At 46.0% G+C, this 12886-nt stretch overlaps 1 protein-coding gene and 1 long non-coding RNA gene across 2 annotated transcripts; both read left to right on the top strand.

Annotated features, from left to right (window-relative positions):
• Positions 1 to 8499: 8499 nt before the first annotated feature.
• LOC123401994 lies at positions 8500 to 9388 on the top strand. The gene is made up of 2 exons (XR_006611219.1): positions 8500 to 8969; positions 9073 to 9388. It is a non-coding gene; the product is annotated as an uncharacterized LOC123401994 (long non-coding RNA).
• Positions 9389 to 11179: 1791 nt separating this feature from the next.
• Positions 11180 to 12159, top strand: LOC123404838 (E3 ubiquitin-protein ligase UPL3-like). Its single transcript, XM_045098786.1, has 5 exons — positions 11180 to 11521; positions 11614 to 11718; positions 11824 to 11904; positions 11981 to 12089; positions 12131 to 12159. The coding sequence occupies exons 1-5, from the start codon at positions 11381 to 11383 to the stop codon at positions 12157 to 12159; spliced, it is 465 nt and encodes a 154-aa protein (XP_044954721.1). The 5' UTR covers positions 11180 to 11380.
• The last annotated feature ends 727 nt before the right edge of the window (positions 12160 to 12886 follow it).

Below are 12886 nucleotides of genomic sequence, written 5' to 3'. Positions count from 1 at the left end.
GGTATAGTTGAGTTATAGGTGTTGGTAACCGAAAGTTGTCCGGAGTCCCAAATGAGATCTAAGATGTCACGGGGAGCTCCGGAATGGTCCGGAGGTAAAGATTGATATATAGAAAATCCTTTTTTGGTCACCGGAAAAGTTTCGGGCTCATCGGTAGTGTACCGGGGACCATCGGGAGGGGTACCGAGGACCATCAGGAGGGGTGTCACGCCCCAAGGGGTCTCATGGGCTATGGGAAGAGATAAACCAGCCTCTAGTGGGCTGGAATAAGTTCCCACCAAGGCCCATAAGGTTTGAGAAGGAAAAAACACAAGGTGGAAAGAGTTTTCAAGTGGGAAGGTGGAATCCTACTCCAAGTAGGATTGGAGTAGGACTCCTCCACCTCCAATTTTGGCCAAACCTTGAGGGTTTGAGGCTGCCTCCTCCCCTCCCTCCCTCCTATATATACTAGAGGTATTGAGGGTTTTTGAGACACAACTTTGCCACGTGCTGCCCGACCCTATACCACACAGTTTTTCCTCCAGATCGTATTTCTGCGGAGCTTAGGCGAAGCCCTGCCGGAGTAGATCATCACCACCACCGGTGCGCCGTCACGTTGCCGGAGAACTCTTCTACCTCTCCGCCCACTCTTGCTGGATCAAGAAGGTGGAGATCGTCATCGAGCTGTACGTGTGCTGAACGCGGAGGTGTCATTCGTTTGGCACTAGATCGGGAAGGATCGTGATGCAGTTAGCGGGACGGATCGTGATGAAGTTCGCGGGACGGATCGTGATGAGATAGTACGACTACGGCGATCTGAATCACGAAACGTTCCACTACATCAACCACGTTTCTTAACGCTTCCTGCTGTGCGATCTACAAGGGTATGTAGATCCAAATCTCCTCTCATAGATGGACATCACCATGATAAGTCTTCGTGCGCGTAGGAATTTTTTTGTTTCCCATGGGACGTTCTCCAACAGAAACTTCCATGCAATCGTCCAATATGCGAACAACAACATCTTATGACTTCCTTTTCTTCTCTTCGAAGGTTGCAATTCTTTGATTCATCTCACTTCTAACCTCTTCAGGAAACTTCATGCATATATTCGCATCACCTTTTTATACAGCTAAATGTCGCTTGAAATGATGAATTCCATCACGTTTGAAGATGTATTTGCTTCGTCAAGAACTTCAACACAATGTGCCCATGATGGATCAATTTTTTCTTTGGTTCTCGACTTTGGCTGTGCCTGTGAAGATTGGTCCTCAAACGACGAGTTGCTAGTGCTGCCATCAATTCGTGTCATGGGCGTCTCCGACAAACCCATCCTACTAATGGAATCCTAAAATGGACAAATGAAATGCACAATAATATCAAACCAATATGCAATCCCATTGTAATTATGTATCCTCTAAATGAAGAATATGAAACCACTATGCAATCCCATTAGGAAGATTTTTCTTACAAAGTTATCATGGACGTGGTTGGACGACTGGACCTCGGCTCCTGGTGCTGGTGAGCTGGTGGGTGATGCTGTATAACGAGATGGAGAGCCGACAGGCTGGTAGATGTTGTTCTTGCTGCAGGATGGCGGGGCGAGGAGAGCTAGACTGCGAGAGGCAGAGGCAGAGTCCGGACTCCAGAGTGGTGGCGCGACCGAGCGGCGACGCTATACGGCGGGTGGCGGGTGGCGCGGCTGGCGACCTTCTGCTTCCGCCTGCTGCTTTCACAACAAGGTCAGGTGGCATGGCGGTGGCACCGAGGGGTGCGGCGGGCCGGCGGCGCCAGGCGAGAGCAGATAGGTGGTGGCGGCTGCCCTATGGCCTCTGCACAAATTGAGGGAATCCCTCACGATTCAGCCGAAACTCTACCAAAAGAGGGATCTTTTACCTTTTCAATTCTACCTCTTCTTTCTCTAGAGGAAAACAAGTGGATCCAGGGGCTTTTCGGGAATCAACATCGAACCGCCCGGTTTTTTGTAAACCACCCGGTTCATCGGTTTTACGAAAAACTGGCCGATTCACGCGGTGTTGCAAGTTCGATTGCTTGAACGGTCTTCTCGACTTAAAAACCCGATTTGATCTCTAGTTCTGGTTTTTTCCGGTCCGGTCATTTTTCCGGTCCGGTTTTTTAAACTATGCTTATAAGTGATCGCTGAAGCTGCAAAGAAAATCATTATTTAGTCACAAACTCTTGAATCCGTAAAGGTTAGCCTCTTACATCTATATTTTGGATGCGTCTAGCAAACGCACCTGTCAGAAAAGGTAACTTCATCCAAGTGCTCCAAAAATTTAAAAAGTCATAACTTTTGATTCGAGTTTCGAAATTTAGATCCATTTTCACTATTCAGTTTCTCACGAGGAGTTCTTCAAAACTACATCTCATATGAATAGGTTTTGACGAACTTTTTTTCTGAGCAACTTTTTGTGCTATAGAGGCAACTTTAGTTCTATAGGCAAGCAACTTCTTCCCCCCCTTAATATGACTATCTATCAGCGAAGAATTCTTCTAAGTTGCTTACCACGACAACCAGTTGACTAGATTCACCTCTAAAAGCTTTACATATTAATCAATGATAAATAGTTGCCTACAAGTACTATGAAATTGCTCAATTTTGATGCTCAGTTGCCTACAATATGATAAAATTGCTCCATTTTGATGCTTAGCTTCCTATTACTGATGGTCAATTGTCTATGGTTGATATTCAATTGCCTATCATTAATGGTCAGTTGCTTGTTATTCAGGAATAGTTGCCATAATTGCAATCGAGTATCACAAAAATGTTAGCAACTTTTAGCGTGTTTTGCGCAACTCCAGTGCATCCAACAAGCAAGTCATGTGTATACACATGATGCAATTCATATAGCATCAAAGTTGCTTGAGTTTAGCACTCAAGTTGCCTCATCTAACATCAAAGTTTCATTTAAAAAAATTCTTTGATAGGCGATCATACTACACACACTAATAAGAGGTTGCTTTTTATTAGCACTAAAGTTGTATCAATATCACCCCAATGTTGCTCAAAAATAGTATGTCGGAACCTATCCATATGGATCTAGTTTTGAAGTACTCATCGCGACAAACACAATGGTGAAGACGGATTCGAAATCCAATGCTAGAGTCAAAATTTACGGATTTTAGAAAATTTTAAAGCCCCAAATAAATGCATGCGCGGGGAATCTAGCTACCAGGTGAACGCTACTATACCGATTGGATGGCCAGAAGATGGGTGCGCTCGGGACTGTTTTAAGTATTTGGCTATATTTTTGCAGTGTTTTTACTTTGTCTACTAAGTTGTGGAACACAAACTAAAGTAGGTAAGTAGTCAACCGGGAGCGAATATCATGTTTAGATTTCTTTATTTTTGTTTCTAAATGTAAATATGAATAGAGAGTGAGACTAATGAAACTGATGTTTATTCTTTAAGCCTCGTAGGCATATATATAGGACTCGAGCAGTGATGACGACCTCTGCTTGCTCTTTGCGCCAGTGCCCAGCTCCCTCTCGCTCACTACCTCTCTCTATACACTTCTCTCTCTGGCACAAACCAAGGAGGAAGGAGGAAAAAATGACGAGACACATGACATGGTGGTGTTTTCGGGCGCCCGTATGCCCTGCCGCAACAACAAAAATATTTTTCTTCGAGCACGAACTCGACACCAAGCGTTACAATAGCACAAAGGGCGGAGCCTTTATACGCGGGTGCACTCACACGATGCTGCGCTCCACTCGTCCACGACCGCGCGATCCGCATGCCCTGGGTGGTGCACGTTTCCCGCATCAACGCGATGAATACGGTCGGGCTCTAACAGAACGCCACAAGAACCTCGCTACTCTCGCCAACTGGACCAACACCCGTACGGGCTCTCCTATGAGCCAACCATGAAGACCTCCGTCAGAGGGTTGGAGCTCTCGCACTCGGAGGAAACATTAGACTGGTTCGACACCAAGTCGGATGCGTCGCGAAGAGATGTGGCGGGCTCGATGGCCGCAATCTGTGGGGAAGATGCTTGATGAGTCAACGCGTGACGCACCCAGCACTAAAGCCGCGAGCGACCGGATTGCTTGTGGCGACGAACAACAGGGAGAGAGGTCGACAACAGAGATGACGGTTGACGAAGTAGAACTCCGCAGGAGCTTGCACGAAAGTGCGTTGCCTCGCGGATCGGGAGCGCCTCAACGTCTAGAGGCGCCTCCTGAAGCCATGCTGAATCATCAGCGATGAAGATGAGCACGCCGGAACGGATCTCGTTGCCCAAGCACAGATTTCCGCCGGAAGACATGGTGAAGACGAAAAAACGCAAACTTGCCGGAAATCGCCTAGACGCCTGCCCCACGGTGGGCGCCAACTGTTGTGGGAACAAGTCTCACAGTAGATGTGTAGGGTACGAAAGTAGAGGGTAGAGTCCTAGCTGTGGCAAGCTTGTATGAGTTCAGGTCCCTCTTCGTGGAGGTAACAGCCCTATGTGTCAGTGCTCTTGGAGCTTGATGTCGAGTGGAATATGAGTGTTACAAGGGGTGTGAACCCTTGTGCCAGAGGGGAGGGGTGGCTTATAGAGGGTGCGCTGCCCCTCATCAATGCCCGACAACCAAGGGTTCGATTAGTGGAGTTTAAAGGCGCTAATAACGTACGCAATAAATGATATTTACAACAACCAGCCGAACGCTCGCCTGTCAGCCTCCCTGGACTGTCGTCTGGTCTTCTGCGTCGACTGGCTTCTGGCTCTTCTGAGTGGAAGTTAACCGTCGAGTGAATGAGGAATCCACCGAGTGATTATTTACCGAGTGGTTTAGATGTTGTAGCCATCTAGTGTGAGTCCTCCTTAAAGTCTCCTAGCTAATTATGAGGTGCCCTTAGGTAGGACGTGTAGGTCAGGCCTATGACCCTACCCTAGGAACATATCCCCATCAGTCCTCGCCGATGCCCTGCCGTCCCCGAGCCCGCTGACCATCACTCGCGCCGGACCTCCTCGCTCGCCCTCCTCTCTGTCGCCGTGTGTCCTCGAGCCGGCTCCTCGTCGCCGCCGGTCTTCATAGCTCCATCCCCGCACCTCCAGTGAGCCCCCCTTTCCCAAGCCACACATGCTGCCACTCGTCCGACCATGCTCGCCCCAGCTGCCACTGCTCCAGCCATGCTCTGTTTTTTGTTGCATAATGAGATGAGATGAATAGATAGATGAATTTGTGTTGCATAATGAGATGAGATGAGATGAATAGATAGATGAATTTGTGTTGCATAATGAGATGAGATGTATGAAATGTGCTCTGTTTTTTTAGACGTCCTCTGTTTTTTAGATAGAGAAACAAATGTGAAATTTTGCATATGCATGATGTGATTTGAAATAATATGTGAAGCTCCCATTTTGAGAGATGAGATGTTTTGTGGAAATGTGCTTTGTTTTTGTAATGAAAATTCGAAGGTAGTATTTTTTAAATGAAAATGTGAAGCATGTCTTTCTTTTGAAATGAAAATGTGAAGCTACTTTTTTAAAATGAAAATGTGAAGCTCCCATTCCTATAGTTGATATATATGGGATGACATCACCGCACGCACTGGAAAATAAATGCACCACAGTCACTCATTAGATGTTATTGTTATATAATAAAGGGTTTCAGACTAACCAAGTTATAATCTCGCACTGTATACATCTTAGTTAAAATTTACCAAGTTACTAAGTTACTAAGTTAAAATGTTCATATATTCAAAATGAGTTAATTAAAAGGCTCACTAAGTTAAAATTTACTAATGGCGAAATGCCAGAACAACCTGACCTTGAAGGCGGTGGTCGGCTCTGATCTACCTCCTAGAGCTGAGGGAACTTTTCATTGCCGTCCGATTCCACATGACTATGCTATTCTGACTATGGATGAAATAATGGAAGGATTTGAGGAGTTGGAGCTTGACTACCATAGAGGTGAAGGGGAGATTCATGCGGAAAATGTTTTAAGGTCTATATGTCTATGGAGAAAGGAGTACATCAAGCTTTCACACTGGACGCCTCCGCAGACTCCTCCTCCTCCTCCTCCACCTCCTCCGGCACATGAGAGCACTCTGCCTCCTCCGGCGCGTCAGTGTACTCCGCCTCCTCTGGCGCGTGAGGGCACTCTGCCTCCTCCTCCTTTGCCTCCTCTGGCGCGTGAGCGCACTCCGCCTCCTCTGACTCCTCCGGCACATGAGCGCGCTCCGCCTCCTCCGACGCGTGAGCGCACTCCACCTCCTCCTCCTCCGCCTCCTCCGGCGCGTCAGCAACTGACGAAGAGAGACGCCGCAGCTCCGGTGGCTAGCAGTACTAGAGGCGGGAAGAAATTTAAATATGGTCCAAGCCTCAAGCCTCTTTCAAAGTTACCATATGAGATGACTCCCGAGGAAAACACGGAAACCGTGGCCGCCTATACTAAGGCCCATTTTGCACCTAAACGTCCACCTCCAAAGGAGAATGTTGATCCGGTAAAAGCGAAGCGCTATCTGGATGCCCTTGAGAGACCACCATCGGTACCACGTCCGCTGCCATCACACTATGAGCGAATTATTCAAAAGACACACACTAAAGCGAAGCAGTCGGAAAGCTTAAACACCAATGGTTCGAGAAGTGGGAAACAAATTCTCTAGCTCGGCGAACAGCAGAAGCAATCGTGCCCCCCTCTCAAGGTGTTTACCGATGTCACTGATGTTGAATCGGGAGTAGTGGCCGCTAATTATCCTGGTTTCAGTCCTGCTGATTTCATAAGCAAAGATGTACAGTTGGAAACAGCCCCGATAGTAGCCCTTCACATTTTTATTTTATTACCATCAACTTTGTTGATATATATATATATATATATATATATATATATATATATATATATATATATATATATTGATGCCCTTCTTTAAATTAGATCGAGCGTATGCGGCAAGAACTCCTACCAACTGATCGCATACGAGCAATTCAAGAGGAATTTGCGGGATTTTTTGTTGAGCATGTCATACCATCAGACGGGGCATATCATCAGGATTTCCTTACCGATTTTGGTGGACGATAGATATTAACTAGTTAGGGATCGCAAGAGATGTTATATATTGTATATATGCATGATCGTGTACAATATGTAGTAGGGTCGAGTTGTTCGACCAAGCACGGAGAACAAGAGGTCACTTCTCTCTATATATGTTCATAACGAAGTAGTGTAATTAATGGTTCGTTCATTTACTTACTAGCTAGCATCAAGTTCTCTCTATAGGTAGTAGCTACCGTCGACGAAGTACGAAGAAAGAGATATCACTTCTCTCTATATGTAGTAGCTAGCTAACACAATATGAAACCCCTAATAAAACCCTCTAAAATCCTAACCCCCCATTAAAAAAAAATCCAGCGCCGGCAAGCTGCTGAGGCGGGGCTGCCTTTTGATCACGGTTGTTGTTATCAATCGGGACAAAAGTTCCTCCTATCTGAACGCCCCGCAGCGGCCACGTGGAGATCCTTCGGGTCCGGTTCGTAAGAAAACCGGGACTAAAAGTTCGGACCTTTGGTACCGATTGTTTTGTCCCGGTTGAAAAACCGGGACTAAAGCCCGTGTGGAACCAGGACTAAAGTCATGTTTTCTACTAGTGCAGAGATGAAATCATTCCTAGTGTGGAATGTGGGTGCTTTTCTCTTGCTGGTCTCGTGGTGTTTCTGCCGTTTACGTGGTGAGCAAATGGAAACTAATTTAACTAATTAAACAAATTATTGATTAACTTGAAACGTAGACAACCAAGCGCAAAGTAATTGAATTAATTAATAAATCTCAACAAACAAGTATGTTTTTAGTGAACATTTGTTAAGTAACTATTCGCTTTGTGGTGCAAACGACGATGAACTAACCTTAGAGCAACTCCAACACGCGCGTGCAGAAGAAAAATCATTTTTCATGCGCGCATCCGGTGTGCGCGCTTCAGGACTCGCGGGAAAGTTCGGCGTGGTAAAAAAACTGCGTGCGCGTGGGGCACTTTTGGTCTGTGATGTTGCAGGCTCGATTAAAGCAACGCATTAGAGCCCGCCAACCGCTATTTTTGGCCGCTTTCTCTGCCCCGCCGCCCCCACTTCCCACCGATTTCTCTGCGCCGCTGCCCCTGCGACATTCTTCGTCGTCTCTGGCGCCTCTCTCTTCGCCCCCGTCGCCTTCTTCCCTGCAGCCGCCATACCTTCGCGCGCCCGGAAAAGCTCCGGCTAGCGCGGTGTCTGGGCCCGTCCCTTCGACGTGTACTAGGCAGAGATATGCTCCGGTCCGACACGCCTCGGGTTCGGGACGTGTTCATATGAACCCTGGCAGCAGCGAGGACAATGATGAAAAGTAGTCTAGTTTTATCTAGTTTTAGTTTTAAATTTTATGTAATATATTTGCATCATACTGTCGTTTTCATTTGTATCGTACGGACTATATGTGATGTTGGTTTAAACTCAAGTGTAACTATTTCGGGTAATTTCCAATGGGTGTGATGTTCCTTTTTTTTTATTTCTTTGATCATTAGTTGCAAAAACTTGGTATGTCATGGATGTGCCATATAGAGCAACTCGGTGAAAGTTTTCTGAATTATTCTACGTGTTTACCATGAATACACGTGTGCTGCTAGAAGCTTTGACTGTCATATATACGAGGCCAAGTTCCAAAATAAAACGTTCATTCACACCTGTTGTTCTCACCTTTCGAGTAACCGATTAGTTAAATATAGGCATAACACCACGTGCCCTTAGACTTAGTCATGTGTGCATCCCTTCCAAACCAGTTGCATACATGTCTGTTACTATAAATACCACGGCTTGCAAGGACAAGACAGATCACACTAATCAGATTAAGAAGAAGCATAAATCAACTCAAACTGATAACCAGCCCCCTGTCATAGGTTATCAGCCCCCTGTCATAGCGCGTACAATGGCATCCTTGGCAAGATCTGCTCGTCTTCTCGCCATCATGTTCCTCATCGTTGTCGCGGTGATGATCACGACCAGCCCCATCGTAGAATGCGGTGAGTACTCAGCTGCCTCGTTTTTACCTAATATAAGTTCTGGCCCCTCCCGTAGTCCGTGAAATGGTCAACAACGGTATTTTATATACGCTTGCACTTGCAGCGATCAATTTCGATCCCAACGCCGGCGAACGGCTCAAGAAGAATATAGAGCGCCCCCACTGAATGCAATGGTGTCACCCGAGCAGGAGGTGGTGCTGAGGGCCACCACGGAGAAATCCCTCAGTCTTGATGGTGGCTATCTCTATTGCAATCTGATGTGCCAAAATTAAATAATAATAATAAATGGATAGAATTAGTGCCTCGGTATGTATGCATGCACATAGGGGATCAAATTTGTGAGTACCAAATCCAGCTGGCTCGGTGCCTATTTATTGTAAAAATGTCAGTCAGGTTGAATAAATAAATGTTCAAGTTAATAGATCTCAGTACTCCTTCTCTTGGAAATTATTTATTTATCTATAGGCAAAGACACGACGCGGTTGTTGCCTTCTTTTTATTGCTTATAACTGATCGCTCAGGCTGCAAACTAAATCATTTTTTAGGCACAAACCGCAAGCTAGTCTCTTACATCTATATTTTCGTAGTCTTTTGACTTTGTCAACCAACTTGTGGAACACAAACTGAAGTAGGTAAGTAGTCAACAGAGAGCCGATATCTTGTTTAATTTTATTTATTTTTGTTTCTAAACGTAAAGAGGAATAGAGAAGGGCATTAATGTTTATTGCTTGAGCCTCGTGCCTATACCTATAGATGTACATGATCAACTTGAAGTACAAGAGAAGCTGAAATAGTTCGTAGTCTATTTTATATTTCCTAACTAATTACGATACTCAACAACGCCCCACAGTCACAAAGGTAGCGACACAGGTGATGAGACTGAAGAGGTACCAGAATGTAAGCCGACGGATACCCCCCCCCCCCACACACACACATAAGTCGTAATGGTCGATGCATCGACGGAATTCCTGGCTAGTGTGGAAACCAACGAGGTTGTTCAAGTAAGACGTTAGATATTTGTGCCCATGTTGATGTACGTGAGAATGTAGGATGGTATAGTCGTGGTCGAGGTAGTTGCGCGAGGGACGAAGTGGTCTATGTCCAGTCGGGGTGGCCGGTGTCAAGGTAGTCACTGTGGAGCCGCGGGGGCACAGAGGCGCCGACTTAGTCTTGTGCACAGTGGACTCGAGGTAGGGGTGCGCTGGGAAAAATACGATGTTGACAAAGCATTGTGATGGCACATGTCGGTGTTGTCAGCATCGGGCATGCATAGACGAAAGAAGTCGATGTTGACAAGGCACCTCACTGGACTTGCTAGGCTTGGTGGACACATCGTGGACGATGGAACATGTCAGTGTTGTCAGCACCGGGCATGTGTAGACGAAAGAATTCGATGTTGATGAGGAACCGCACTAGGCTTGCCAACCCCGGGGACACGTCGTGGAAGAAGGCACACTTTAGTGTTTCTAGCACCAGGCATGCAAAGACCTGCTCATGGTCAAGGGCTACTCGCGCACAAAAGAGCTAATGTCCATGGGCGAGAGCATAACCGCCGGCCCTCTCGTCGGGAGGCCATGATTCGACTATTTCCCGAACGACAACATCTCGTTCTGCACCAGCTTCATTTCGCTGTTTCTAACCCTTTCTATGACACCGGTGTCGAGGAGGTCCCGGATGCAAAGTTTATTTAAGTCTCGACGACTAGGTCGAGAAGGTACATTCTAGTACTCGTTTAGCTCGCAGCCCACAACGCTCCGAGCTAGGGCAACGACAGGTTTACAAGAACATACGCCCTTGAGATGATAATGTCGGTGGTCTTGACGGCACGGAGGTGCTCCCGCCGGACATACATCAACGTGTTAGCGCTCTCCTTCAGAGTAAGGTGGGCGTTGATGTGACATTTGAGGTCGGCAACGAGGCCTTCGTCGCGCACCGGTGTGTGCTCGCTGCCTGATCCACCCACTAGTAGAAAACGAGGTTGTAGTCCTGGTTGGTAAGGGCCTTTAGTCCCGGGTCATCAACCGGGACTAATAACTTGGGACTAAAGCCCCCCTAGTCCCGGTTGACCACGACCTGGGACTAATACACATCCACGTGGTTGGCAGCTCGCACCGCGGGCACCAACCGGGAGTAAAGGCTTTGGTGCTTTGGGGTTTTGGGTTTTAGGGTTTATTGTTTATTATTTTTGCTTTTCATTTTCTATTTTTCATTTCAAACATATTTTACACCATCATATACTGTAGACGTTATGTATATATCATAGAATTTTTCGTATGACCATATATATGGAAAATGATGTCTACCAGTTAGTGGTAACTACCTCCGACACATGAATTAATACATCTAATGATCACCAGAGGTCAAATATAAACCTCGCCGGACTTTGTTAATTCGAGAAAAATTCCTTCGCCATGATTGTCTGGTTCCTCTTCGGTTCTTTGTTGTTCTTCCTCAATTCCCTCCGTGGAGCTCCTATCGAGGACCTGTGTTTAGCTTTTACTCTTCCAGGTTTTCCTGATTATGTTCTCAAAGAAGGCGAGCAAAACATAATTGTAAGTGATGTGTTCATGTTAGGGATTTCGTGTTCACATTTGCTCTTCTTTTTATGCGGGAAGTGATAAATAGAGTTTATTCTTTCCCTTAGGTTAATATCCACAACCTAGAGGAGTATGTTTCTTTGGTAGTCGATGCGACAGTGAAGTCAGGGATTATGAAGCAGGTTGAAGCTTTCATATCAGGTTTTAGCCAGGTGCGACCTCATTCTGTTCGCTTGTCAACTCCTTTTAATCATTGTGTAGATGTATCGAGACTTATTTACTTTTCCTAAATGACCGTGTACTTTTCTTTGTTTTAGGTCTTTGATATCTCATCCCTCCAAATATTTTCACCTCAAGAGCTTGACTATCTAATATGTGGTCGTCAAGAAATATGGGAGGTAACGCTTCATCTCCCTCTCTTGATTTCACTTGTGTCCTGTTACATTTCCACTGAACTGGCCTTGATTGCTGCAGGCCAAATCACTGGTGGATAACATAAAATTTGATCACCGGTTTACTCCTAAAAGTCCTGCCATTATAAATGTAAGTACACCCTTATTTTCCTATACCTTAATCTGGCACTGTATATGTTTAATGATATCTTGATCCTCTCGTTGTCTGCAGCTACTCGAGATCATGGCGAAGCTACTTGAGATCATGGCGAAATTTACCCCTGATCAACAGCATGCATTCTGCCAGTTTGTAACTGTTGCTTCTTCTCGGCTTCCAACTGGTGGTTTGGCTGCCCTTAGTCCCAAGCTTACCATAGTTCAAAAGGTGTTTTATGTTGGCATCTCCTTCATATACGTCTTGGTTATTATTGGGTCCCGCTGCGATCCGAACGTTTCGGAAACCCCGGGGTCCGGTTATGTGGAACTCGTCAAACCTCATAGTATTGGCCTATTGTGGCCAGTTTTCTATTCTATTGGTCACTGATTTTGGGTCCTCCTAGGATCCGAACGTTTCGAGAACCCCGGGGTCCGGTTAGGGGGAAATCGTCAAAACTAACCGTTTTCACATATTCCGATCAGTTTTGTATGCTATTAGTCACTGATTTTAGGTCTCGATGTTACCCGAATCTTTCGGGAACCCTTGGATCCGGTTACGAAGAACTCGTTAAAACTCGCAATTTTGGGCTATGCCGACAGTGTAGTATGCTATTAGTCACTGATTTTGGGTCCCGCTGTGATCCGAACGTTTGCGGAACCTCAGGGTCCAGTTACGGGGAACTCGTAAAAACTCGCAGTTTTGGCCTATTCCGACCACTTTTCTATGCTATTAGTCACTGATTTTGGGTCTTGATGTGATCTGACTATTTCGGGAACCCTTGGGTCCGGTTACGGGGAACTCGTCAAAACTCGCAATTTTGGGCTATTCCGG

This window comes from Hordeum vulgare, chromosome 6H (genome assembly GCF_904849725.1).
Source record: "Hordeum vulgare subsp. vulgare chromosome 6H, MorexV3_pseudomolecules_assembly, whole genome shotgun sequence".
Classification (NCBI taxonomy): Eukaryota; Viridiplantae; Streptophyta; class Magnoliopsida; order Poales; family Poaceae; genus Hordeum; species Hordeum vulgare.
This window is presented reverse-complemented; position numbering and strand designations above follow the sequence as displayed.